At 39.8% G+C, this 24,431-nt stretch overlaps 1 protein-coding gene and 1 long non-coding RNA gene across 3 annotated transcripts in view; one reads left to right on the top strand and one right to left on the bottom strand.

Moving 5' to 3' along the window:
* Positions 1–24,431, top strand: part of GALNT1 (polypeptide N-acetylgalactosaminyltransferase 1) — an 83,868-nt gene that overhangs the window by 56,278 nt on the left and 3,159 nt on the right. The window contains exons 6-13 of one of the 2 annotated variants that reach the window (XM_008691250.2): positions 2,589–2,796; positions 8,021–8,191; positions 10,308–10,425; positions 12,065–12,245; positions 13,291–13,430; positions 20,294–20,392; positions 20,870–21,004; positions 21,258–24,317. In XM_008691250.2, coding sequence (XP_008689472.1) covers positions 2,589–2,796; positions 8,021–8,191; positions 10,308–10,425; positions 12,065–12,245; positions 13,291–13,430; positions 20,294–20,392; positions 20,870–21,004; positions 21,258–21,296 — 1,091 coding nt within the window. In that variant the 3' untranslated portion in view covers positions 21,297–24,317. Of the gene's footprint in view, positions 1–2,588; positions 2,797–8,020; positions 8,192–10,307; positions 10,426–12,064; positions 12,246–13,290; positions 13,431–20,293; positions 20,393–20,869; positions 21,005–21,257; positions 24,318–24,431 lie in introns of those variants that run through there. The other variant, XM_008691243.2, reaches the window with a different exon arrangement.
* LOC103663505 overlaps positions 22,762–24,431 on the bottom strand; it is a 49,722-nt gene continuing 48,052 nt past the window's right edge. The window contains exon 3 of the long non-coding RNA XR_568787.2: positions 22,762–22,951. This is a non-coding gene — a long non-coding RNA (uncharacterized LOC103663505). The remainder of the gene's footprint in view (positions 22,952–24,431) is intronic.

The raw sequence follows: 24,431 nt of genomic DNA, 5'->3' as shown, positions 1-24,431 counted from the left end.
AGGTGCTATAATTATCCCTATTTTACTGATGAGGTTTAGCATAAACCTAGCGCTTGACCTCTTAACTGCTACGTACGTCACATCTCATAACTTCTCTGTTACAAGGTCTAAAATGAAGACAGAGCTTGGATGAATCCCTACTTCATGTCAGAAGTTATTGTCATCTCAGAAAGTTATCTTAAGACTTAGAACTGATATAATGTTCCTAATCTGAGATGACTATTGTTTTTCTCGTCTTTCACAAAAGGAAGCAGAGATTCTTATTTAGTAGGGATTAGGAGTCAGATTTTTTAGACTCTAAATTACTTGTTCTTTCGACTGCTCTTTAGAGTTCTGGCGAAGATTTCTCAGATGTTGCTATAAGCAGTGAAATTTTCCCTGACACACTCCCTGGCAGCCTCACATTCCCTGATGGAGAGATGCCTAGGGATCCATTTATGGGCTAATAGCTATAAAGATATTCTGATAAACAAGATTCTCCCTTATTTTTAGCTTCTACCCATAATCACTTAAACCCCCGTGGCTTCATTTTTGTAGAATTAGCCCTGGATGCATAATTCTATATCATCAGTTAGGAAGACACCTATTTCTTAGCCTTATTGCATGAAGGCCACAAAGATATGGAACAAAGATGCCAAGAAAATTTGTGGAATGGCAACTTTTTTGAGCTGCCAGACCAGAGAATCATGCATTATTCATTTTATTTATAGACAGGACAGAGTATTTTAACTTTCAAAGACGTGGGACTTGGGAATTAGATTGCTTTGATTCTTAAGAAGACTTTAAGCTGTCTGATATTTTTGGGAAAGCTTATTGGGAGACATCTTGCGTATGACACAGCCAACCTCAACCGGTCTGAAGCACTAGAATATATCTCACACCCTATCACAGGGGAGTCCATCAAACTCTGGACATAAAGTAATTTTAATTTGTGTCAGCTCAGATGATTCCATGGTCCTGAATTATTCTCTCTAGTTCCCTTCTAGGATTTCTTGTTGTGGATGAAAAGATGAGCTTTGAAGTCAGGCAGACCTGGGTTTGAAGCTTGGATCCACGCCTTAACAAGCTGTGTCACTTTGATCGGTTCATTTTAGATTCTGAGACTTGGATTTCTGTGTCTAAAATATGTGTAATGACAGTCTCGTAGCATTGCTGTTGTCAGGATTAAATGATATAAAATAGGTAAAGAGCCTGGCATTATGCTAACAGACAGAAAAGGATAGCTACTATTGCCAAATCTTGTTCTTCTCCGGGATTGGCATTGCCCTCACCTTTTTATTTATGGAGTTATATCTCTCTCATCCTAGGATTTGGTTCATAAAATCACAGTGGTGACCCAGTAGGAGTTCTACTCCAGATATTTTACGATCCTGCTTTTAGCCTAGGAAATACATTAGCAGAATACATTAGCAGAACAATCAATATTCTGGTATGGGGGGGTCCATAGACCTTTCTCGTTCAAATTTTCATATCCTGAGTATTTCATTATTGAGTCATTCTGGTCACACCAGTTCAAGCAGGCAAGAACCATGTCACTCCTATTTGTTTTTCTCTGTGTTACATAGGAACCCCTTTGGATTCCTATGATAAGTATTTAAGGAGCCACTTAATACATACACCATCCTTTCTGGGTCCTTCTAGTCCTAGAAGTCCCAGCACTTCTCTCTCAAGTTTCTCCTCCCCTAAAGAGATTATCCTCATACCAGTTCTGTTGGGACTAGTTGGAAGGACATTTGACCATACGACCCTCAGTAGCTTCTCTAGCAGAAATTCCACAAACTAACCTGAGCTGAAAAATTCTTTCTCTTTGCATTGAGGAACCTGAGCCTTTCCTGCTTTTTAAAGTCAGATACATAACTTTGGAGGCAAGACTTCCTTGTCTTAGAGGCATAACCTTTATCTGAACACTCAAGGATAGTTGCTGGTTTCACACAACCACTTCCTCTCCCTTTCCTTTTCCCCCTTTTTCCTTCAGTTGCGCTTCCCTCCTAAGACCTCCATTACTTAGACCTACTTGTCTGCTAAGGAACTCTGTTTGGCCCAGCATTTCCCTTCTGAGCTTGATCTCACTCCCTGCCTCCTGATAGAAGAACTACATAGTCAAAGACTGTGGTAGTCAATGAGACAGTTGGCTTCAGGTTGGATTTTGAAGAAATCCCACAATTGTCTGAATTCTGACAGCTGTTGCATATTCTCTTCCTTCTGTCTATTGAGGTCTGGATTTAATGCTCTTGAACTACTTTTTTTCTACTCCTGATCCTTAAGTGTGATTAGAAAAAGAAGTGAGCTGACAGAGTTGCTTAGGGAACTGTGGTCACTTGTCTGTCTTTGAGCCTGAGCCCAAAGGCGCTGTCCTGATTCTTCATGTAGTGAGGTAGAGGCAGCTCTGGGATATGCTCTCAGGACGTGCTCTCAGGAAATAAAAAGGCTCCCTGTAGTGAAATGGGTTTCTGAGTCAGGGAGCTTCACTTAAACCGCTCAGTAAATAGGTGGTGAATGAATATTGCCTATCAGAATTGCTTTACATCTGGGTAGCACCAGGTCAGTCTTTTCATGTCATTTTTTGTTTTGTTTTGTTAATTTTTCAGACTTTTTGAAAAGACCTCTAGAGAGTTACGTGAAAAAATTAAAAGTACCAGTTCACGTAATTCGAATGGAGCAACGTTCTGGATTGATCAGAGCTAGATTGAAAGGAGCTGCTGTATCTAAAGGCCAAGTGATCACCTTCTTAGATGCTCACTGTGAATGTACAGTGGGGTGGCTGGAGCCTCTCTTAGCCAGGATCAAACATGACAGGTAATGTTCTGAAGTCTATAAATTTGTTTTGGTGTGTTTGTCCTAAATTGTATGATAAACTGAAAAATTCTGAGTATATAAATAAATGCAAAAATAATTTCCTCTGAAGTTTCCTTTAAAATACCCATGAAGAACTCTAAACTAAAAGGGAAGACAACCGTGAAGAAATGTTTGTAGTCTTGTTGTTGAGGCTGGATTAGGAAGCGTGTTGTTCAGATGTATACCTTCTGCTGTATTTACTAAATGGGCGCAGAACGGAAGACAGTGGCTTCAGGAAAGGTGGGATGAAACCCTTTATTGTCCGTGCTGTCTAAGGCTAAGACTGGGACAGGCAAGTCATCTCATCCCTGTCTCCTTCCTTACCAGGACTCTAGCCCTCAGCTTTTTGCAGGGCAAGAAGAAGGGGGTGGGGAGATAACACAGTGCATCTTAAAGTGCTTCATTGCATATGGAAAAGTACTATAGTCTCTGATGATACAGGAAGAGCAGTGGGAGCAGTGCATGCATTTTTCAATAGAATTACCTGCTGCTGGTCCCTGGCACCATTCTTGTGTATCCGGAGGGAAGCTACCTTCCATCTGCTAGACTTAACATTAGTTGAATTTTTTCTTGTCATTGCAGTTTGAGCTAGAGGCTGTCTGTGCCAACTTAAATTAAGGTTTAGATTTTAGCAAGGTAAACTTGTACTAGTTGAGTAAAGCATGGCAAAGCCACTGCATCTGTTCTGTTACCAAACACTGGACTACATCTTGCCCTTTCAAAGATGAATAAATAGGAAAAACCAGCACTGAGGCAATGAGAAGGCACAGCAGCTTTAGGAAGGAGAACATTGCCTAAAGAAGGAAGAGAATATCTCTGTAAATTGTTTTCTGTAACACATGACTGGTTTGGGAAATCCTGGCTTGCATAAGACCACATGTAAGCAGGAGCCTGGACCCAGGGAGAGAAAGCAGCAGTGTGAGGAGATGGCAGAAATGAAAGGGGGATTGACTAAAATGACAACCACAATTTCCAGTTTGGGCTGTATGGTAGATTAGGTGTCCTGAGTAACATTTCCAGCTGAAAGAGCTTAAATGCTGGATAAATTGTAAAACACATTTTTAAAGGCATCACTGAGCTGGCACTGAAGTCTGAAGTTTTGCAAACATCAAAACAGAGTGAGACAAGTGAGTGGTCCAGACACTAAAACCAGCTCTCACTTGGAGAATTTCTGCCAAACTTCAGAGGACACAGAGCCTCTCTGCCTCTCTGCCTTGATAGACAAATGGATGGGAAGATAAGATACAGGGTCTAGGCCCTTTCTGAGGCTGGAAGATGAATAGCAAACACCTGTGTAAAGGTAGGCTCTTGTATCTCCGTGTGAGAGAATGAGAAATAAATCCTACCACACCAAAGAAAACTCGCCTGTTTCAGCCTCGGTATGGGGTGGTGATAGGGAAACAGATCTCCCCTAAGAATTTGTAAACAATATAGAAAAGGAGGGAAGCAACTCAGCTCTTTATGAGACTAATATAACTTTGATATCAAAGCCAGAAAAGAAGTACATGGAAAATTACCCAAACCCAGTCATGAACACTAACACAAAAATCTCATACCAGAAAATTGAGTCCACTGGCAGGAAAAGTAATTATATTTTATTTTTTTATTTAAGATTTTATTTATTTGAGATTTTTATTTGACAGAGAGGGTGAACGAGAGAGAGCGAGCAAGAGAGCAAGCGTGAGCACTAGCTGGGGAAGCAGCAGAGGGAGAGGGAGAAGCAGACTCCAGAGTGAGCAGGGAGTCCTACACAGGGCTCAATCCCGGGACCCTGGGGTCATGACCTGAGCCGGTTAGATGCTTAACTGACTGAGGCACCCAGGCACCCCAATATATTTTTATTTTTATGTAAAAAATACGTAAAAGAACATATGACTAATTGGTTTAGTTTAATAATATAAAACCAGTTCACATAATATATCCTCATTAACATTTCTAAAACTATGATTAAAACCCTATCATTAAAAATCTGTCATCACTTCAATAGATAAAAAAACGTGTTCACTTGTGATTAAAATGAACATTTATGATTAAAAGTACTTAGTGAACTATTACAGAATGGAAATTTACTAATCTGAGAAAGGATGGCTTTTAAAAAAGCCTTAGCTAGCAAACATCATATTCATAGAGAAGAGTTGTTTTTTGTTTTTGTTTTGTTTGTTTTTTGGGGGTTTTTTTGGGAGAGAGAGAGAGAGAAAGTACATGGGAAAGGGAGTGAGAGAATCTTAAGCAGGCTGCATGCACAGAGCCTGACAGAGGGCTTGGAGATCATGACCTTAGCTGAAATCAAGAGTCAGATACTTAACTGACTAAGCCACCCAGCACCCCCCCCCCAAATATTTTCTAAAAGATATGGAGCATCCTTATGATGTGCCCTGAATTACTACTGTTAGTATTATTAGAAGCCTTAAGTTTTACAGTAATACAAGAAATAAAGGGTGTAAGGATTAGAAAGGAAATCTCAAGGTCAAAGAAAAATATTTTTTTAAAAAAAGGATTAGAAAGGAAAGTGCTGTCAACTGCAGATGATGTGTTCTTAATGGAAAAAAAAATCTTACACAAAATAGTACAGATAATAATTTGGCAGTGTTGCCAAATACAAGATCTCTATAGAAAGCTTTCTCCATACCAGCAAGGAATAGTTAGAAAATGTAATGTAAAAAGAAAAAAAGAAATCCCATTTATAATAGCAATGGAAATCAAAAGCTATAATTAGGAATATGTTTAACAAAATATGCATAGGGGCACTTGGGTGACTCGGTTGGCTGTCTGACTTCGGCTCAGGTCATGATCTCAGGGTCTGGGGATCGAGCCCTGCATCGGGCTCTGCACTCACTGGGGTGTCTGCTTGTCCCTCTCCCTGTGCCCTTCACGCGTGTTCTCACAGGCACTCTCTCTCTCAAATAAATAAATAAATAAAAATTTTAAAAATGCATAAAATAGAACACTTTTGAAATTTACTAGAAGATAATCTAAGTAGAGAGGAGGATAATATTCAGGGATAGAAAAGTAAAAATAACAGTTCTCCCCACATTGATGTATAAATTCAGTGCATTTCTAGTTGCAACCTCAACAGAAAGAATGTTCTTGGAGGAACTGGCTGATTCTGTTGTGTGGAAATGCATATATTTTTTTTTAAATAGCTAAGATACCCCTGAAGAAGAAGAGTCACGTACAACAGGGCTGGCACTACCAGGTACCAAGATTTATTTTGAGGCTATCTTAATTGTGGCAGTGACCTATTGATGCAGGAATTCACAAATTGGCTAGTGAAACAGTAATGTCTAGAAACCATCCCATGTTTATATGGAAACTTGACTTATGACAGAGAGGGCATTGGTAATTACAGCAGAGGAAGAAAAGACCATCAAGTAAATAGTGCTGGAAAATTGGTTATCTCTAAGGAAAATAAATGAAGTTGGGACACTTTACTGTATATCGTACCAAAATCAATTCCATAAGGACTAAAAGACTTAAATATGAAAAGCAAAAATACAATTCTTTTTAAGACAGCATAGGGGAGAATATCTTTATGATTTTGGAGTAGGGAAGGATTTCTTAAATAAGACAGGAAAGATGGGGGTGGTGCAGATGTTACATACTCTAGAATGTGGCTGCTAGGGGCTATGAGTAGTGCATCTTTCCTAGGAAGGAGCTGTGGTCATGTGGAAGTTTTTTCAGGTTTATAAAAAATACCACAATACCAATACAATAAATTTTAAATGTCTGGGGGAATCAGACAATTTGTATGAACAAATAACAAACCTGCAGGGAAATATCCTTTCTACTTACTATTTAACGTTATTATATTGGCAAAAAAATATAAGAAAATAGCATCCAAAGTTGATAGTATTATAAAGAAGTTGCAGGGAGAAATATATACTTATACATATGTATATGGAAAGAGGTAAAGATTAGCATTACAGAAAAACTTCTTTCCATTAATTCAGTAAACCCATTCCTATCTTAAAAGCAAAATACTGGTTATATGAACATTTTCACTTAGAATTTTATTTTTTATTTTTTGAATAAAAAGATTTTAGTTTATTTTTTAATTATTATGTTCAATTAGCCAGCATATAGTACATCATTAGCTTCTGATGTAGTATTTAACGACTCACTAGTTGCGTATAACACCCAGTGCTCGTAGTTTTAATAGCAAAAAACTGTAAGGAACACAAATATCCTAGAGTTTATTAAGAAAACTATCACCTTAGGGGCGCCTGGGTGGCTCAGTCGTTAAAACATCTGCCTTCGGCTCAGGGCATGATCCCAGGGTTCTGGGATCGAGCCCTACATCGGGCTCCCTGCTCCACTGGGAGCCTGCTTTTTCTTCTCCCACTCCCCCTGCTTGTGTTCCCTCTCTCGCTGGCTCTCTCTCCCTGCTAGATAGATAGGTAGGTAGGTAGGTAGGTAGGTAGGAAGGAAGGAAGAAAGAAAGAAAGAAAGAAAGAAAAAATCATCACCTTAAGATGATTAAATATGTAATCATTTAAAAATATTATTTTTGAAAACTAGAAATATTTGGAGTGTTTTTACATGTGGCAAATATGTTAACGTATGAATGAGAAAAGGATGGAGGGTTATCAACAATTGCAAGTGTGATAAGTAATTATGCTAACTTAGGGGCACCTGGGTGTCCCAGTCCGTTAAGCGTCCGACTGTTGGGTTCAGCTTGGGTCATGAGAATGAGCCCGGCATCGCGCTCAGCGCAGAGTCTGCTTAAGGCTCTCTCGCTCTCTCCCCGCTTCCCTTCCCCTCCCCCGTCCCTCTTTCTCTCTTTCAAATAAATAAATCTTTTTAACAAATAATTATGGTAGGGGCACCTGGGTGGCACAGTCGTTAAGCGGCTGCCTTCGGCTCGGGGCGTGGTCCCCGCGTTCTGGGATCGAGCCCCACATCAGGCCTCTCTGATAGGAGCCTGCTTCTTCCTCTCCCACACCCCCTGCTTGTGTTCCCTCTCTCGCTGGCTTGTCTCTGTCAACATAAATAAATAAAATCTTTAAAAAAAAAAAAAATTATGGTAACTTAGTAAGATATAGCAGGAAATTTTTCCACCATTGCTTTTAACATTATAGAATGTATTTTTATTTTAAAAGCACATGGCATATAGTTATAATATAGTTGTTATGCTATGCCTCAAAAAGGAAAGTGAAGATGTTTTCATTTGCTTTTATAATTTCAGGAAAACAGTGGTCTGTCCTATCATTGATGTGATCAGCGATGATACTTTTGAGTACATGGCAGGCTCTGATATGACCTACGGTGGCTTCAACTGGAAGCTCAATTTCCGCTGGTATCCTGTTCCCCAAAGAGAGATGGACCGAAGGAAAGGTGATCGGACTCTTCCTGTCAGGTAACTACATTTTTGTCAGACATTTTTCCAAAAGTGTTATTGACAGGGAACAGTGGAGCTTTTGTCAGACATTTTTCCAAAAGTGTTATTGACAGGGAACAGTGGAGCTTTGGGAATCATACCAAAAGGCTTCTAGGTGTATTTTGAGAGACATGAGGCATTTGTGTACCATATATGTAGTTAAGAGCCACACATATTATTATTATTTTAAAGGGGGCTTTCTCCTCTGATCCATTAATAAAATTGGGATTTTTCATTTATATAAATCTAGTGCACCTGAAAGGTGATGGTAACATGCATATGTTCTTTCATTCCTATATGAACAACATTTTGCAAATCTGTCAGATTTGTGCTTTCAGTTGTTAAGGATATAATATTTACCTTTAAATCCAACTATCCCTTAATTAATTGTAAGTGTAATGTGAAAATATTACCTAAAAGTGGGTCGTAGTACCAAAATACAAGCTTGTAAATTCAGACTTGTACCATCTGGATGGTAGTTACTGACTGATGAGGTTAGAAAAGCTCGTTTAAGATATAAAAATAACCAGAATTGACAGAAGTATAAAAAAAGATTTCCATGAGCACATTCTGATTTTTCCTCTGTTTTATACTTGGTCATCTATAGATTTTTTTTCTGAAAGGGATAAGAATCTTCTTGATGCTTTTCAGAACCTTGATGTTGAGACCGTGAGTCTCTGAACCATCCTGGGACTTGTTGGGGCAGCACCAGCCTGCTGCCTCTCTAGTGACGGAGAGCCCTTCAGAGCCAGGCGTTAGCTTTCTCCCCTCCTGGCCTTCTCGGCCTGCTTTCCCTTGAACTCAGATCCCGTTCTGGCAAAGCTGAGGAGAATTTCATTAATTCTATTTTGAGTCTTTTCCTATAGCAAAGGTACTTTTCCACTCTTTTGCTGACAGTTCAAATAACCATCTAAATCAGGAGTTCCTAAACATTTCGTAGACAGTGGGCTTCTTTGAAAAATCTGTTAAAAGCTAGGAGTCTTCTCTAATAGGGGGAAAATGTACATGTGCGAACAGAGGATTGAGCATACAGTTCTAGGAAATGTAGAGATTTCTCAAAACCTAGGTCAAGAAACCCTGGTACTAAATGGTAGTTGGCCTGTTTCCTCTGACTTTTAACCTAGTAGACTTCTCATTTTTTTTCTCTTCTAAAATCAAAGTATGTCTTAACTTTTATGTGGAAACGACTGTTTGTACTGGAAAGGCAATTGCTGCCACCCTTCCAACAGCATGGAATTCATATGTTTTTAGGGCATAGAATCAGAGGTGATAATTCATCCTAAAATGTAGTCACCATAGTCTCCTCTGTCCCTGGAACTTAATTATTTTCTTTAAGTTGGAGTCCATTTTTCTCCATACTCATCCTTCATGGAAATCAAATGGTTAACTGGTATTCATTTATTTTAGTCCTACTTTGTTATCATTTCTCTGCTTAATGCTACCTGTTTGTACCCAATCTACATCCCTGGACCATATTCTGATGAATTGGGCCCCTCTTCTGCAGAAAATGTACCATTCTTGGTCAGGCTGACAGCCCCTTGGGAGTGACTGACTGTATTCTCTACTTCCTCTCCTTTCCTTACAGTTTTCTGTTAGGTATAGGAAAGGGAAGGACCTCATTGTTTTCGTCCTATGCAGTCTATCTCTTTGCAGTATTTGCCTCACTTTAGAACCTGGTATGTTTGAATTGCTAACATGAATCTAGTTGGTTATATAGTCAATATAGTCAGTGTAATTGCTAGGAACTATGGGAAGATAGATGAAGAGAATTATGACAACTAGCTTCAATTTAAGGAGTTTCAGATGGAAGCTTAGTCAGGACCTGAGGACCAAGAAAGGTACTGAAAACAGGAGAGGCCTTGGGATGTTCAGAGAAGGCTCTCAGGGCACAAGCTGTGACAGAGGGTAGGCCCAACAGTCTGCATGTCTGAAGACCAAATAGTATAGCACAAAAACAAAGAAAATCCTTAGGTCCCTGTGAAAGTTTCTGAAGAGTGTGAGAATAAGCATTTATTCTCTACTTTTAAAAACAAGAACTGATTGTAAATTTTAAATTCTTAAAATTAACAGTATAGTATTATGATTGAATTTTCAGAACACCTACAATGGCAGGAGGCCTTTTTTCAATAGACAGAGATTACTTTCAGGAAATTGGAACATATGATGCTGGAATGGATATTTGGGGAGGAGAAAACCTAGAAATTTCCTTTAGGGTAAGTTCCCTTTGAAAAAAAATAATCTTTTATTTAATCTTAAATGTAGATATGCTCTAATTATTCATATTATATATCTCTAAATAAAAATTGATTTAGTATGAGTTTTGTCAGACTTCAGAACCTCAGTTCATTAAAAAATTTCATGTTACTATTAAGGCTTCCTTATAAACTATATTTTAAGCAAATAAATCAGTGATCTTAATGGTTAAACTATAAAACTTACACAAGATTCCCTAGTTATTTTGAATTTCTGTTATTTTCAAGGAAGTAATTGAAACTCTAAAAATAAAAAACAATATGTAGTTTCTATATGCTACTATGGTATTCGACTGCCAAAAACATAATTTCACTTTCTCTAATATGCTTTGTCCTTCTGTTGTGAAAATTATTCTCTCTTATATAAAACGTGGTCACTTTACTGGCTTTACATTTTTCAATAGAAAGAGGCAAAAGAATTCTGAAATTGCTCTAACTTAATTTAACCCAGTCAACCTTATATAAAACTCTTAAGCATTTCACATTCACTAAAATCAACATGTTAAGTGACATTGCGTATTTCTGAAAATAATCCACTTGAGACACATAGCTTTATAGTGGAAACCACACTGAGCTGCATTGTAATCTAAACCAGCTACCTCACTTTGTTCTAGTGGATCACTTTGCTGTCTTATAAAAGGAGGTTTGGACTCTAGATCATCTTGGAAATCCTATCCAGCTGTATCACTTTATGATCCTGGGAGAACTTTAAAGTAGACTGAATATTTAACAAAATCAAAACTTCTCAATTTGTTTTAATTGTAAATAACAGATTTTTAGCTTACAGAAAAACGCATTTTGAAAGGAGCAGAAGGATAATTTCATTAAACTAAGAATGTGAACCCAAACTTGATGATCCCTCTTTTACCCTTTCTTGGTTTTTATTCTCATGAAGATGACAGAGTATGCTGTCACTGTCCCAGTGGATAACTCATGAGAGATCCAGTTTAGAGTTCTAGGGTCTGTTTCATGTACAGGCTATGACAAGTTTGGAAAAGGAGTAACAGGACTCTGGGTGAATGCTCCATGGTCAAAAGTTTTTTGACTATGAGCCATGCATATACTACACACAAAATTTAAACTTGAATTTAAAATGCAAACTTAGGGGTGCCTGGGTGGCTCAGTTGGTTAAGTGTCTGTTTTCAGCTCAGGTCATGATCCCAGGGTCCTGGCATCGAGCCCCACATTGGGCTCCCTGATGATCAGCATGGAGTCTGCTTGTCCCTCCCCGTTTGTCCCTCCCCCCACTCTTGCTCTCGCTCTCAAATAAAATCTTAAAAAAAAATAAAATTTAAACTTAATTCAAATTTAAACTTATGCTCTTTTTATGAGTCCTGGCCTATAGTTAGAAAAATATTGCTCCAGACCTCCTATCTTTTCTGAATTTAACCTTCCAACTTCTGGTTTGATCAGAACCAAAAATTACAGAAAAGTATGCTTCTGAGGAAGCACTGCTTTTGTGATCATATGGCAGGAGCTCCACTGTGTGGATGGTCATGATTCTGTGAAATTTTAACTATGAATATCCATAGATGTGAACTTTTTTTTTGTTTTTTAACCATCAGGATCTTAATATGGTCTTCTTTGCTATTGTTTTCAGATTTGGCAATGTGGAGGAACTTTGGAGATTGTCACCTGCTCACATGTTGGACATGTGTTTCGGAAAGCCACACCTTACACGTTTCCAGGAGGCACAGGACAGATTATCAATAAAAATAACAGACGACTTGCAGAAGTGTGGATGGATGAGTTCAAGAATTTCTTCTATATAATTTCTCCAGGTTAGCATTTTGCATTAGAAATACAGGACTAGAACTTTCTTGCCTCTGATCCTAATGCATCTGAGAAGAGTTAAGAAGGGGTAGAAAAGCTTTGAGAGAGGCAAAGCACCAACCTCACAGGGTTGTCCTAGGGAAGAAATGAAATTGCACAGTGTACAGAGTGCTTAGCACTATGCCTGTTATATTATTAACAATAAGTTATCCGGGCCAGTATTGCAGACATTACTGTCAGTCCAGGTGTTACCAGTGTTCTGTTTTATTTTTAACCTAATTGTAATGTGTAACGTTTATATGAAAATTCAAGTCTCTCAGGGCCACTGTAGCGTGTCTCAAGGGACTTCTGTCCAGGAACTTCACTGCCATTCAGGGTTTTGTGGGAACAGTTGTTCTATCAGCTATAAGTCTTCCTGACATTGTTAGCATTCCAGCCTCGTTTTTTAATTACCACAATACCGTCAAGTCACAGTTCACACAGTGAGTTGTATGAGAGAAACCTGACTGGAAACAGTTGCTCTGCTTAATATTTGGGCAAAAGAGATCTTGATTCTTGTTTTTGCCTTCACATATATGAAAGTTTTCTGATCCTATGAAAATTTACATTTGTGTGTAATATTGCTAGCATTGTATTTCATTCTCACATAAATTTAATTTTTCGGGACACCTGGATGGCTCTGTTGGTTGAGCGTCTGCCTTCAGCTCAGGTCATGATCTCAGAGTCCTGGGATTGAGCCCCACATTGGGCTCCTGCTCACCCGAGAGAGCCTGCCTCTCGCTCTCCCTCTGCCTGCCGCTCCCCCTGCTTGTCCTCACATATTCTCTCTCTGACAAAGACATAAAATCTTTTTTAAAAAATTTAGTTTTTCTTTGAAAAAAAATAAAACACATATAAATATATTTCCTTGGTTTTTATTTTGGACAATGGATTCGTGGTATATCACTTGTATAGCCACACATCACCAAAATGGTACCATTTGTTAAATGCAATATTTAAATAGAAATGTGTTACCTAATAGAACATGAATAATTCATTTATTTCTTTCAACAGGTGTTACAAAGGTAGATTATGGAGATATATCATCAAGACTTGGTCTAAGACACAAACTACAATGCAAACCTTTCTCTTGGTACCTAGAGAATATTTATCCTGATTCTCAGATTCCACGTCACTATTTCTCTTTGGGAGAGGTAAAATATTTATAGTCTATGTGGTTATTTATGTTCTCATTCATCAAAAACAATAGAGGTTAAACATCCAACAAGGGAATCCTTTCATATTAAAATACATAACCTCAAGTGCAAGAAAGTTCTTGACAGTTAACACCATCTGCCTCCTAACTTGAAATATTGCTAATTTTTCATCGTGTTATAGTTTATTAAAATAAGAATGCTCCACCCCTAACCTTTCAGTGTTGGACTGTTGTTTCAGTATTTTAATGTCTTCAGCAGACTTCTTACTTTAACAAACTGAACCATTTAGTTGAAAGCATATATTCCTAAAGATGATGTCCTGGTGTTAATTAACCTGAATGAAAGAAGTAAAGTTAAAAGAACATATATAATATAAATCATAGCAGCAGATGATATTTGTGGACAAGGCCACAAACAGGACCCATCCCAGGATTGAATCCTCCTGACACTTAGGAAAAGTAACCCCCACTGCACAGGAGGCCGTCACTTCTTCAGTCTTCCCATGCATTCAACAAATATTTGAGTGTCTGCTATGTGGTAGATACTATTTTACATACAAGGAGTACAGCAATGAATAAAGTCTCCGCTCTTGCAAGTCTCACAGTCTGTAGAGGAAGCCAGGTTTTTAAAGTACACAGTATAGTGGGCGGTACTAAGGGCAAAGGAGAATGAGAATGGCTGGCAGGCTTGAGTATTGGTGCTGTTTATGTTGGGGCAGTTGAAAAAGTTCCCCCTTTGGAGTTTTGATTTTTGAGCAGAGATTTAAAGAAGTGAATGAGCAAGCCATTTGAACTGCTGGGGAAAGAGCGTTCCGGGCACAGAGAAAAACAAGTACAAAGGCCCTAAGACAAGAGTATACTTATCACGTTCCAGAAACAACAGAGGCCAGTTGTCTGGAATGGGGTGAACAGGGGTGGGGAGTGTAGTAGAAGATGAGGTCAAGACATACTGAGGGTCAAATAACATAGAGCTGGTAGGCCACAGTAAGCACATTGGGTTTTATTCTGAGGAGAACGGGAAGCTAGAGAGAGACAAGGAAACCTTCACTGGGAAAAGATCAGATTACTACATTGGGCAAAACTATGTGCAGACAAGAGTAGAGCTGGAGTATTGGTGAAAGGAAAGGGTAGTAAAGGACTGTGTTAAGATTTTCACCTGAGAAACTGGGACAGGGAAGTTGGCATTATCAAGATGGGAAGGCTTGTGGAGGGGGTGCAGGGGCATTCAGCTGTGCAGTTGGGACATGTTAAATTGGATCCAGGTAAAGATACAGGGTAGGTCATTGCATTTACAAATGTGCAGTCTGGATGAGAGATTGGGGATGGAGATCTAAAGTTAGGGATTATCAATATATAGGTAGGTTTTAAAACAAAACTGCATGAGATCACCTTGGGAAGAGCAAGTGTAGATGGAGGAGAAGGGGGAGGACTGAGGACCAAGCCATAGGAAACTCCACAATTTAGAATTTATGAAATGAGAGGGAATTAGCCAAAAAGATTTAGAAAGAGTGACCACTGAAATAAGAGAACCAAGAGAGTGGTATCCCAGAGACTAAGTGAAGGATGTGTTTCAGGAAGGAGGAAGTGGTTGGCTGTTGAGTAAGACTAGTACAGAGAACTGGCCGTTGGACTGGCAAGGGAGAAGTTGTCTGTGGGCTCCATCTCCGACCCCAAAAGGGTTCCCATGAAGATTGGTAGGGACAATATCCCTGATGACTTCAGGGAAGAAGAGGTATTAGAGATCATGTGCGTGGCAAGTCTTGCAAGAAATTCTGTTGTGAAGGAGAGCAGAGAAATTGTTGGTAGCTGAAGGGGAATATGGAGTTAAAGGAGGGGTTTTTTTGTTTGCTTGAAAAGAGCTGTTGGTTGTAGGAGTCCTGTTTAGTAGACGATCATGGTGGGAAGGGATGAAAAGGATGGCATCCATTGAAATAAGAAGGAGGGTGGAGGGAATGGGGACAACTGTTAAGGTCAGTTGTTGATTTGAGGGTAGAAGCAAGTAGTTTGTGGTAGAAGTATGAGGAAGCTTTTTGATTTTTCTGTTTCGTTATTGAACAGAAGATCATCAGTTGAAAGTGAAGAGAGGGTAGCGATGTTGGGGATGTGGGAACAAGGAAGAGATGTAAAGTAGAGTAGGGTGTTGGAGGGCAAGTTCATCACACAGGGGAGCCCAGTGACTGACAGTGGTGAGTCAGAGTGAAACCATTCAGCCCATGCCAGGGGGAGCACAGGCAACTGTTTGCCCTTAGTTGTTACTGAGGCTACTTCAGGCTTGACTTGAGCACCTCTGAACTTTGTTGTGATTTAAGAAATTCATCCTGAAACAGATGAGAAGTATGCTGAGTTTCTTGCTTCATTAATGAGACTGTTTCCTTTGCCGTAGCCTCATTCCAGTCAAGGAAGGCCCAGAGTGGGGCATGTACCATGGGAATCTACCATGGGAAGATTTATAGCAGTTGCTCCTACAACTTGCCCTTTTTTTTTTTTTTTTAATTTAAATTTTACTTAGTTAACCTACAGTGCACTATTGGTTTCTGGAGTAGAATTCAGTGATTCATCACTTACATACAACACCCAGTGCTGATCATAACAAGTGCCCTCTTTAATACCCATCACCCATTTAGCCCATCCCCCTGCCCACCTCCCGCCCGCATCAATCCTCAGTTTGTTCTCTATCGTTATTGTTAAGAGTTTCTTATGGTTTGTTTTCCTCTCCTCCCCCCCCCTTTCCCATAGGTTCATCTGTTTCATTTCTAAAATTCCACATATGAATGAAATCCTATGGTATTTGTCTTTCTCTGACTTATTTCACTGAGCATAATAACACTCTAGCGCCATCCACATTGCTGCAAATGGCAAGATTTCATTCTTTTTGATGGCTAATATTCCATTTTATACACACACACCCCACATCTTTATCCATTCATCAGTCAATGGACATTTGCTATTTGGGCTCTCTCCATAGTTTGGCTATTGTTGATAATGCTGCTGTAAACATTGGGGTCCATGTATCTCTTTGAATCTGTATTTTTGCATCCTTTGGGTAAATACCTGGTAGTGCAATTGCTGGATCATAAGATAGTTCTTTTTTAAACTTTTTGAGGAGCCTCCATACTGTTTTCCAGGGCGCCTGCACCAGTTTGCATTCCAGTGTAGTGTAAGAGGGTTCCCCTTTGTCCACACCCTCGCCAATACCTGTTTCTTGTGTTGTTAATTTTAGCCATTCTGACAGGTGTGAGGTGGTTTTGATTTTTTTTTCCCCTGATGATGAGTGATGTTGGGCATCTTTTCATGTGTCTGTTAGCCATTTGGATGTCTTCTTTGGAAAAGTGTCTATTCATGTTTTCTGCCCATTTCTTAACTGGATTATTTGTTTTTTGGGTGTTGAATTTGATAAGTTCTTTATAGATTTTTAGATACTAACCCTTTATCAGATATGTCATTTACAAATAACTTCTCTCATCCCATAGGCTACCTTTTAGTTGTGTTGATTGTTTCCTTCGCTATGCAGAAGCTTTTTATCTTGATGCAGTCCCAATAGTATATTTTGGCTTTTGCTTCCCTTCCCTCTGGAGATGTGTCTAGTAAAAAGTTGTTACAACCAAAGTCAGAGAGGTTTCTGCCTGTGTTCTCCTCTAGGATTTTGATGGTTTCCTACCTCACGTTTAGCTCTTTCATCCATTTTGTATTTATTTTTATGTATGGTGTAAGAAAGTGGTCCAGTTTCATTCTAGTGCATGTGGCTGTCCAGTTTTCCTGACACCGTTTGTTGAAGAGACTGTCTTTTCCACTGGATATTCTTTCCTGCTTTGTCGAAGATTAGTTGACCATATAGTTGTGAGTATAACTTGCCTTTAGAATAGAGAATGAGTTGTTTTTTTTCTCTTGAACTGACCCAATTTTGGATAACATTGTTCACTGGGCCAGAATACAGGTGTATTACAAAGAGCCACTTGTCTAACCCACGGTAGATGATTGCCAAGGCAAGTTTGTTCTTTACCTGCCTCTTGCCAGCTGGCTTTCTATAAAAGGAACAGATTTTACCATCCGTGGCCTGCTTGTCACTGCCTTTTTAATGAAGCAGCTGGTCTTAAGCTTGTTTGCCCTTAGTATCGGGGCACCTTATGCAGATTAAAGCTCTAACTTCTAGGGCTGGGGTCGCTCTTAAGCACCCACCCTTGTGCAGCTGGGGCTCTCATGCTGGGATCATAGCTCCACCTGCATGAGCTTTACTGTGCTGAAAACTGGAATTTAGACTTTGGGGGATCTTTTGTCATACTTCAAAGGGTCCAGAGAAGCCTGAAATCATAGGATTTTAGAGTAGAAAGGGGAATGAGAGGTATGAATTTAGTCTCTGCCTTCACTACTGACTCTCATAGCTCCTGTAGGTCCTGGAACTGAGTAAATGTGTTTCATTGTGATGTCTAATAACTGTTAACTGAGGAGATAGATACTCTAAAAAACCATGACAGAAAACAAGTCAGACCTTTTGACCACTTAGCCAGTCTGTGGACTAACCGATGGCTTCTCTAGGCAGATCTAATAACCCTAAGATTGAGTGAGCATAAACTCTGTGTCAGGTGCTGGTCTGAGTGCTTTACAAACATTAACTCATTTTATCCTCTTATCAACACTATGAGATATAGGTGCTGTTATCCCCACTTGACAGTAAGTAAATTGAGGCATACGTAAATGGTTAAAACAATATTCTCAGGTCACAGCCACAAAATAGAAGAGACAGAATTTGAACATAGGCAGTATGGCTTGAGAGCTTGTGCTCCTAACCATTAATACCCAAGTCTTTCTCATATCTGACCAATATTTCTCTTAATGGCAGAGAGGGGGGAAAAGTGGATCCAGATTCCATTACACTAGAGTCTAAAAATCCTTTAATTGCCTAGGTGGTTCCACCTAGTGGAGGTACCAAGATTCTGGAGGAGACTGAGCAAAAACTAAGAAACCTAGGCTCTAGGTTCCTGCCTGTTTCCCAGGAATGAGTGTGTTCACAGTTATTTTCAACTTCCAAGGTCAAAACTAATATTGTAGTGATAGCTGTGTACACCAAGTTGTTACTTCAGAAAGTGGTGGAAGAGCTGCTGAATGTGTGGGTAAGGAGGAAAACCTGACAGTGACCATGGACCTACCATGTGTCCGTCTCTGTTGGGCTTCTGTATGTGTTAGCTCATTAAGAGCTCCCAGCAAACCTGAGAGATTGGTGTGCCTGTTACACAGATGAGAAACTGAGGTTCTTACAGCCAGCTTTCCCAGTTACTGTGTTCTAAAGAGTGCTGAGGTCTGAGGTCCCCCAAGGTGCTCGATTAGAAAGGTAGGGGAGGAGGGAGTAGATTTTGTGGCCAGAGATGTTTGGGAAATGCTGCTTTTTATATCTTACATCCTTCTCTACCACCAGTCCCCACCCCTACCAAGAGTCACAGTATAGTAAACAGCTTTGAGAAGTCCTTCAGCAAAGAAACCTATTTAAATATGTTTAACCTGGTAATTTTTAGACACATTTGATCACAAAACCCCTGTATAGTGGCACATGTGTCAACACTTGGCTGGATAATTTTGTTCAGATCGTGGTCCTGGGAATCACTGTCTTAGAGTGCTAACCAGTCACAGTCTTGTGGCTAGTAATGCTAGGGTAGGGAGAGAAGCCCACGTCTGCATGTCCCCATACCCTAAGCTTTCACTCCTGCCCACCTGCCTCCATATACCTCAGAAGTGCAGCCCTTTCCCCCCGACCACCATAGTTCAGATGTTGCTGTGTTCCAAGTAGAAAGCTTCCTATTTCCTCACCCGCTAGCATTCTCACATTTGTACATGGTGCTTATGACCGTTTGGGTTTGGCTCATTGGCAAGCCTGGCTCTGTAAGGAAAGGTGTGTTATTCAGACATAAACAAATCCTATTAAAAGGGCCATTAGCCTGCTAACTTTGCCCCTTGAAATTATTTAGATCCCCTAAGATTTTTACTAATTCCAGAGAGTATGAACCGAACATGGGCACTTCCATGTGCCTTTCACAGAGGGCTAAGGATATAACTTGGCTTTATTAATGTGTGTGCATATTGTCTCCATCATTGACAAGTAGTCCCTCTCAAACTGTGGAAGACTATCCTGTGTGTCGACATCTAGTCCTGCACAACCAGTGTGGTAGCTGCTTGCCACATGTGGCTATATTTAAATGAACTAAAATTCAATAAAATTTGAAAGTCAGTTCCTCAGTCACACTAGCCACATATTTAGTGCTCAATAGCAAGAAGTAAAAGAAAAAAATATACTAAAGTACTCAATAGCCACACATGGTTAGTAGCTACCATATTGGATGGCATAAGTATAGAACGCTTCCATCGTCTCAAGTTCTTCTGTGTGTATGCCCTCTGTAATCATTTTTACTCTCAAATAATTTAGGTACATCCTAGAACAACTTCCATAGGGAAGTACTGTATCAGATTTCCAAACCATCCCGTCAGTAGTTACTTTCCTGCTGGGCTAAGGAGAACATCAGGATCATACTTACGTTCAGGAGTATCTATTCCAATGATGACAAGCTCCCTTCTTTTCCTACATGAAGTCTTTTAGTTTAAGGGTCCCTAATAATTTAGAATCTCAATTGTCATTAGACATCCTGAAGATTACCAAATATCTTACCCAACAAGAGGACATCTCGTTTCTCTTTCCAAGACAGTCATCAAGGTGGAACTTGGAATGTGAGGAAACTGGAAGGAATCAGTAGTGCAACAAGGCCACTGAGCATTCTGCTGTCAGTCCACTGTGTATATGTTTGCAGTAGATGTGCATGTGTATCTGTATGTTTGTCTAGTTTACCTCTAACTTCTGTTTTCATTATTGTCCCATAGATAAGAAATGTGGAAACAAATCAGTGTCTAGATAACATGGCTAGAAAAGAGAATGAAAAAGTTGGAATTTTTAACTGTCATGGTATGGGAGGTAACCAGGTAAGTCTCTTAGTTAAGCTTTAAAAGGAATAATTTTTGGATTTGTTTTAATCTTCTGCCCCTTTTATCTCATTATGTCATTCAGGAAGTATTTTCCTACCTATGAAGAGACAATAATAAAGACCTTTTAGGAGAAGGGAGCTTTCAATTTAATGATTACTTTTAAGTGAAACATTTGTAAAAGGCCCCTTTGTGAGAACTGTATTTACATTGCTGTGCATGAGATTTACTTTGCCCTTTTTAGTCAAACAGATGACAGCCCTTGACAATACAGTCAGTGTATACAGAGAGCTCAAGGTCATTTTTCCTTTCCTCTGTGCAAAATTAGTGGTAGCTTTTCTGAGTCATTTATTCTCCTAATACCACATTAATCAAGTTCAAAAATCACGTATCTTGAGATACTTGGGTGGTTTTTTTTGCCAGACTATTGGCTGGTTTCTTTTACTGTTAAAGCTTACATGTGTGCACCTTTTTCAGGTTTTCTCTTATACTGCCAACAAAGAAATTAGAACGGATGACCTTTGCTTGGATGTCTCCAAACTTAATGGCCCAGTCACAATGCTCAAATGCCACCACCTAAAAGGCAACCAACTTTGGGAGTATGACCCAGTGGTAAGTTATTCAGTTGCATGGAGGAATGAAATTAGGTGTGTTTTGTAGCTAGAAGAATGAATTCTTTATAGTGAAAAGAATGAACTCTTGTACAGTTTTAATATGGGTCAAATTGTTCTTACACTCTAAAAATGGACAGATGGGATAAACAACCTAAGTAATATAAATATGTTGTAATCTCCCCAGTAATTGACCTTGCCTCCAGTCCCTGGTCCTTGTTGTCACTATAGCCACTCTTCCCTCTGTCCTCAAGCTCTGTCGTCTAGCATGGGAGAAATGGAGCCAGGAGTAGACTGTTTAAATGGCTGAATTAAACACTTAAGTAAAAAGGTGAGCTTTAAATAATGAAATTCTCTGGCTCATGATGATTTTTCTGTGACATACAACAAAACTTTTTATATTTATCTTTGCTCTGAAACCTCACCCGCTCACCACACACTGTATGTTGTACTCACACAGGAGTGCATAAAAGATCAAAGCATCCCCAGTAAGTCTCTGTCCTGTGCCTTTATCTGGCTAACCTCCCAATTTGTGCTTTTGCTTTATAGTTCTGGAACTGGCACCAGAATCTTCAGTAGGTCTTTCTCTGGTTCTTTTTCCTCTGCACATCTTCTCTGACCTCTGTCATACTGAACTGCTTTGTACTTGTTTCTCTACCAGTCTTTTCTCCACTATTAGACTGTTAGCTCCTCAAGGGTAGAGACTGTGCTTTATAAATCCTGGGTCTCCCTCCACAGTGTCAAACTATGGTAAAAGTAATATTAAACATAACACTTCAGTTAATGACTATTCGAAATGGCCTCTATCACGTGTTCTGGGGTTTTTCATGGGCGCATGCTGCTGCCCCAGACACTACAGGGTGTATAGCATCTCTGACTTCAGACACCAAATGCCAGCAGCACCCCATGGTTATTTTAAAAATGAGGGGCACCTGGGTGGTTCAGTCATTTAAGTGTCCAACTGTTGATTGCTGCTCGGGTTATGATCTGAGTTGTGAGATCGAGCCCTGCGGCAGGCTCTGAGCTTATCGGGGAGTCTGCTTGTGATTCTCTCCCTCCGCCCCTCCTCGCCAGCTCCTACTCTCTCTAAAATAAATCTTTAATGTACTGTCACTTTTCATTGAACACACCATTGGGAGGCTTGTTGAATTTTTTTTTAATGAGGAAACATAAAACCTGTTTAGAGTAGCATGAACAAATCAGTGCTTACTCTTCTTCATAATTCTGAAGGCTTCTGGGGTAGAGATTCATTGGCACAGTGCCATCAGGGATAATTTTGCTGCATATTCCTCCCCTTTTGGTTGTGGCCACAGGTGGCTGCTGCTGAAGAAGAGGGGACATCGTACTACCCCAGGTTTTGCTCTTTATCAGGAAAGCCAGAGCTTTTCTTAGACCCCCCTCTGCAGACTCTGCTATGTCTTATGGGCCAGAACTTCAGCCCATCGTGACACCACCTCCACCAGCTAAAAGGGAGGCTGGTTACACAGGCGTTGGGTTTCCAGTCTCCGGTGTGATGGAGACAGGAAGTGGGGATGGCAGTGGTAGCCTGTGTATGATCCGCACAGTGCACCACACCTGTTATCCAGAGGTAGCTGAAGGTAGAAATGGAAGGAGCTAAAGTGGGTTTAGGGGATTTAGAAAGAGCCAGTTATGAATGTTAAGTTTTAAACAACTTTGGAGCCCTTTGCACAGTCTTCCCAGAGATAAAATTTTAGTTTGCAGGCTGGGTTCTATCACAGGCAAACTCGGAGACAAAGGTTAGTGTTTGTGGTGTTTATTAGAGAGCAGCCTTTGAACACCTGGGAAAAGGAGAAGACCGAGTTGGGCAAAGGTAGGAGTCACACCACGATGCAGCTCCCCCAGACTCAGCCAGCTGCATAGGAAGCTCAGGGACAGCGTGTCAGCGTTGTCCTGCCTCCACCAGTCAGAAACACAGCAAGCTGGAGAACTAAAGAGAAAATAAATTACACATATTTTAAGTTTATTTAAGTAATCTCTACACACAATATGAGGCTCAAACTCATGACCCCGAGATCAAGAGTCACATGCTCTCTGGAGCCAGCCGGGTGCCCCTTTGTAAACCTATAAATCATGACATCGTAGGTTCCAAAGGAACCCTAGAAATAAAACCTAGGGCCTTGTTTAATACATGTAGAGACATTGAAGCCCAGAATGGAACGTACCCAGGGTCACAGAGCAGCTAAAATGATCTGTGTCTCAAACAATGCTGGAACTCTAGATCTAGGATTCTTTGATTAAATTTGTATTTTCTTAAATCTTTGTCTTATTTATATTTGATATTGCATACAGTTCAGGACACCAGGTTCTTGTGCTTTGATGCTTATAGCTGTCCTTTCTACAATAAAATGCAGATGATTTTGACCTAGTTATAGGTAGAGATTAGGGGCAAGGGCCACCAAAATGATCTTTTCTAGGTTACAAGTAGACTGTAGGCAATGATAATTACAGCTTTTATCCTCTGCTGCGTAAGTTACAGCTGTCACTGGTTTATTCAGTTGCCTTCATCAAGGTTTTTCTGTCTGGAGACTAGTCGTGCTGACTGGTCCTCTTCTGAGTACAGTGACCACAGTCCCCATGAAAATGACATGTTCCAGATAAAAGAATTACATTAAAATAGAGGGATGAGCAAGAGTCAGATGAATGTGTCTTAGTAAACAGTTCACGTTTCCTTATAGTTGTATACGTTTACAGGATAATGTGTAATTCACATCCCTCCCTGGCTGCTTTGAGTAACAGACACATGAACTGACCTACGCTTATCACTCATAACACTCCTCTGTCCTGACGCTTTGAAATTGCTCTAAAAATCAAGTCTGTAGCACAGACAAGTACACAAAATTATATAGCTGCATCTCTCAGCCATTTTTTAAGGGCTGCTTTATCAATCTTACGATCTCTTAAGCTTTTGAGTCTTCAGAAGAACCTGAGTTTCTAAGGACTTGAGGTTTGGAATCACAGAATTAATTTGAACAGCCTTATCACAGGGAAATGAAGCAATTTTGAAATAGCTTTTTTTTTTTTTAAAGATTTTATTTATTTATTCGACAGAGATAGAGACAGCCAGCGAGAGAGGGAACAGAAGCAGGGAGAGTGGGAGAGGAAGAAGCAGACTCATAGCGGAAGAGCCTGATGTGGGGCTTGATCCCATAACGCCGGGATCACGCCCTGAGCCAAAGGCAGATGCTTAACCGCTGTGCCACCTAGGCGCCCCTGAAATAGCTTTTGGAAAATAGGTTAAGGATCCCAAATTAGGAACCACTAATCTGATTTTTTTTTTTTTTTTTTTTTAGGAAGCTGAAGCACAAAAAGTGAAATTTCTCACAGTGTTCTAGAGCTTGTCCAGAATTGGGACTTAGCATTTTGGTCACTGTACTTCAAGTTCAGTGTAACCGACCGTACCCCAGTGC

Source organism: Ursus maritimus, unplaced genomic scaffold (assembly GCF_017311325.1).
Source record: "Ursus maritimus isolate PB19 unplaced genomic scaffold, ASM1731132v1 scaffold_18, whole genome shotgun sequence".
Classification (NCBI taxonomy): Eukaryota; Metazoa; Chordata; class Mammalia; order Carnivora; family Ursidae; genus Ursus; species Ursus maritimus.
Note: the sequence above shows the minus strand (reverse complement) of the source record. Positions and strands in the feature narration are given on the sequence as shown.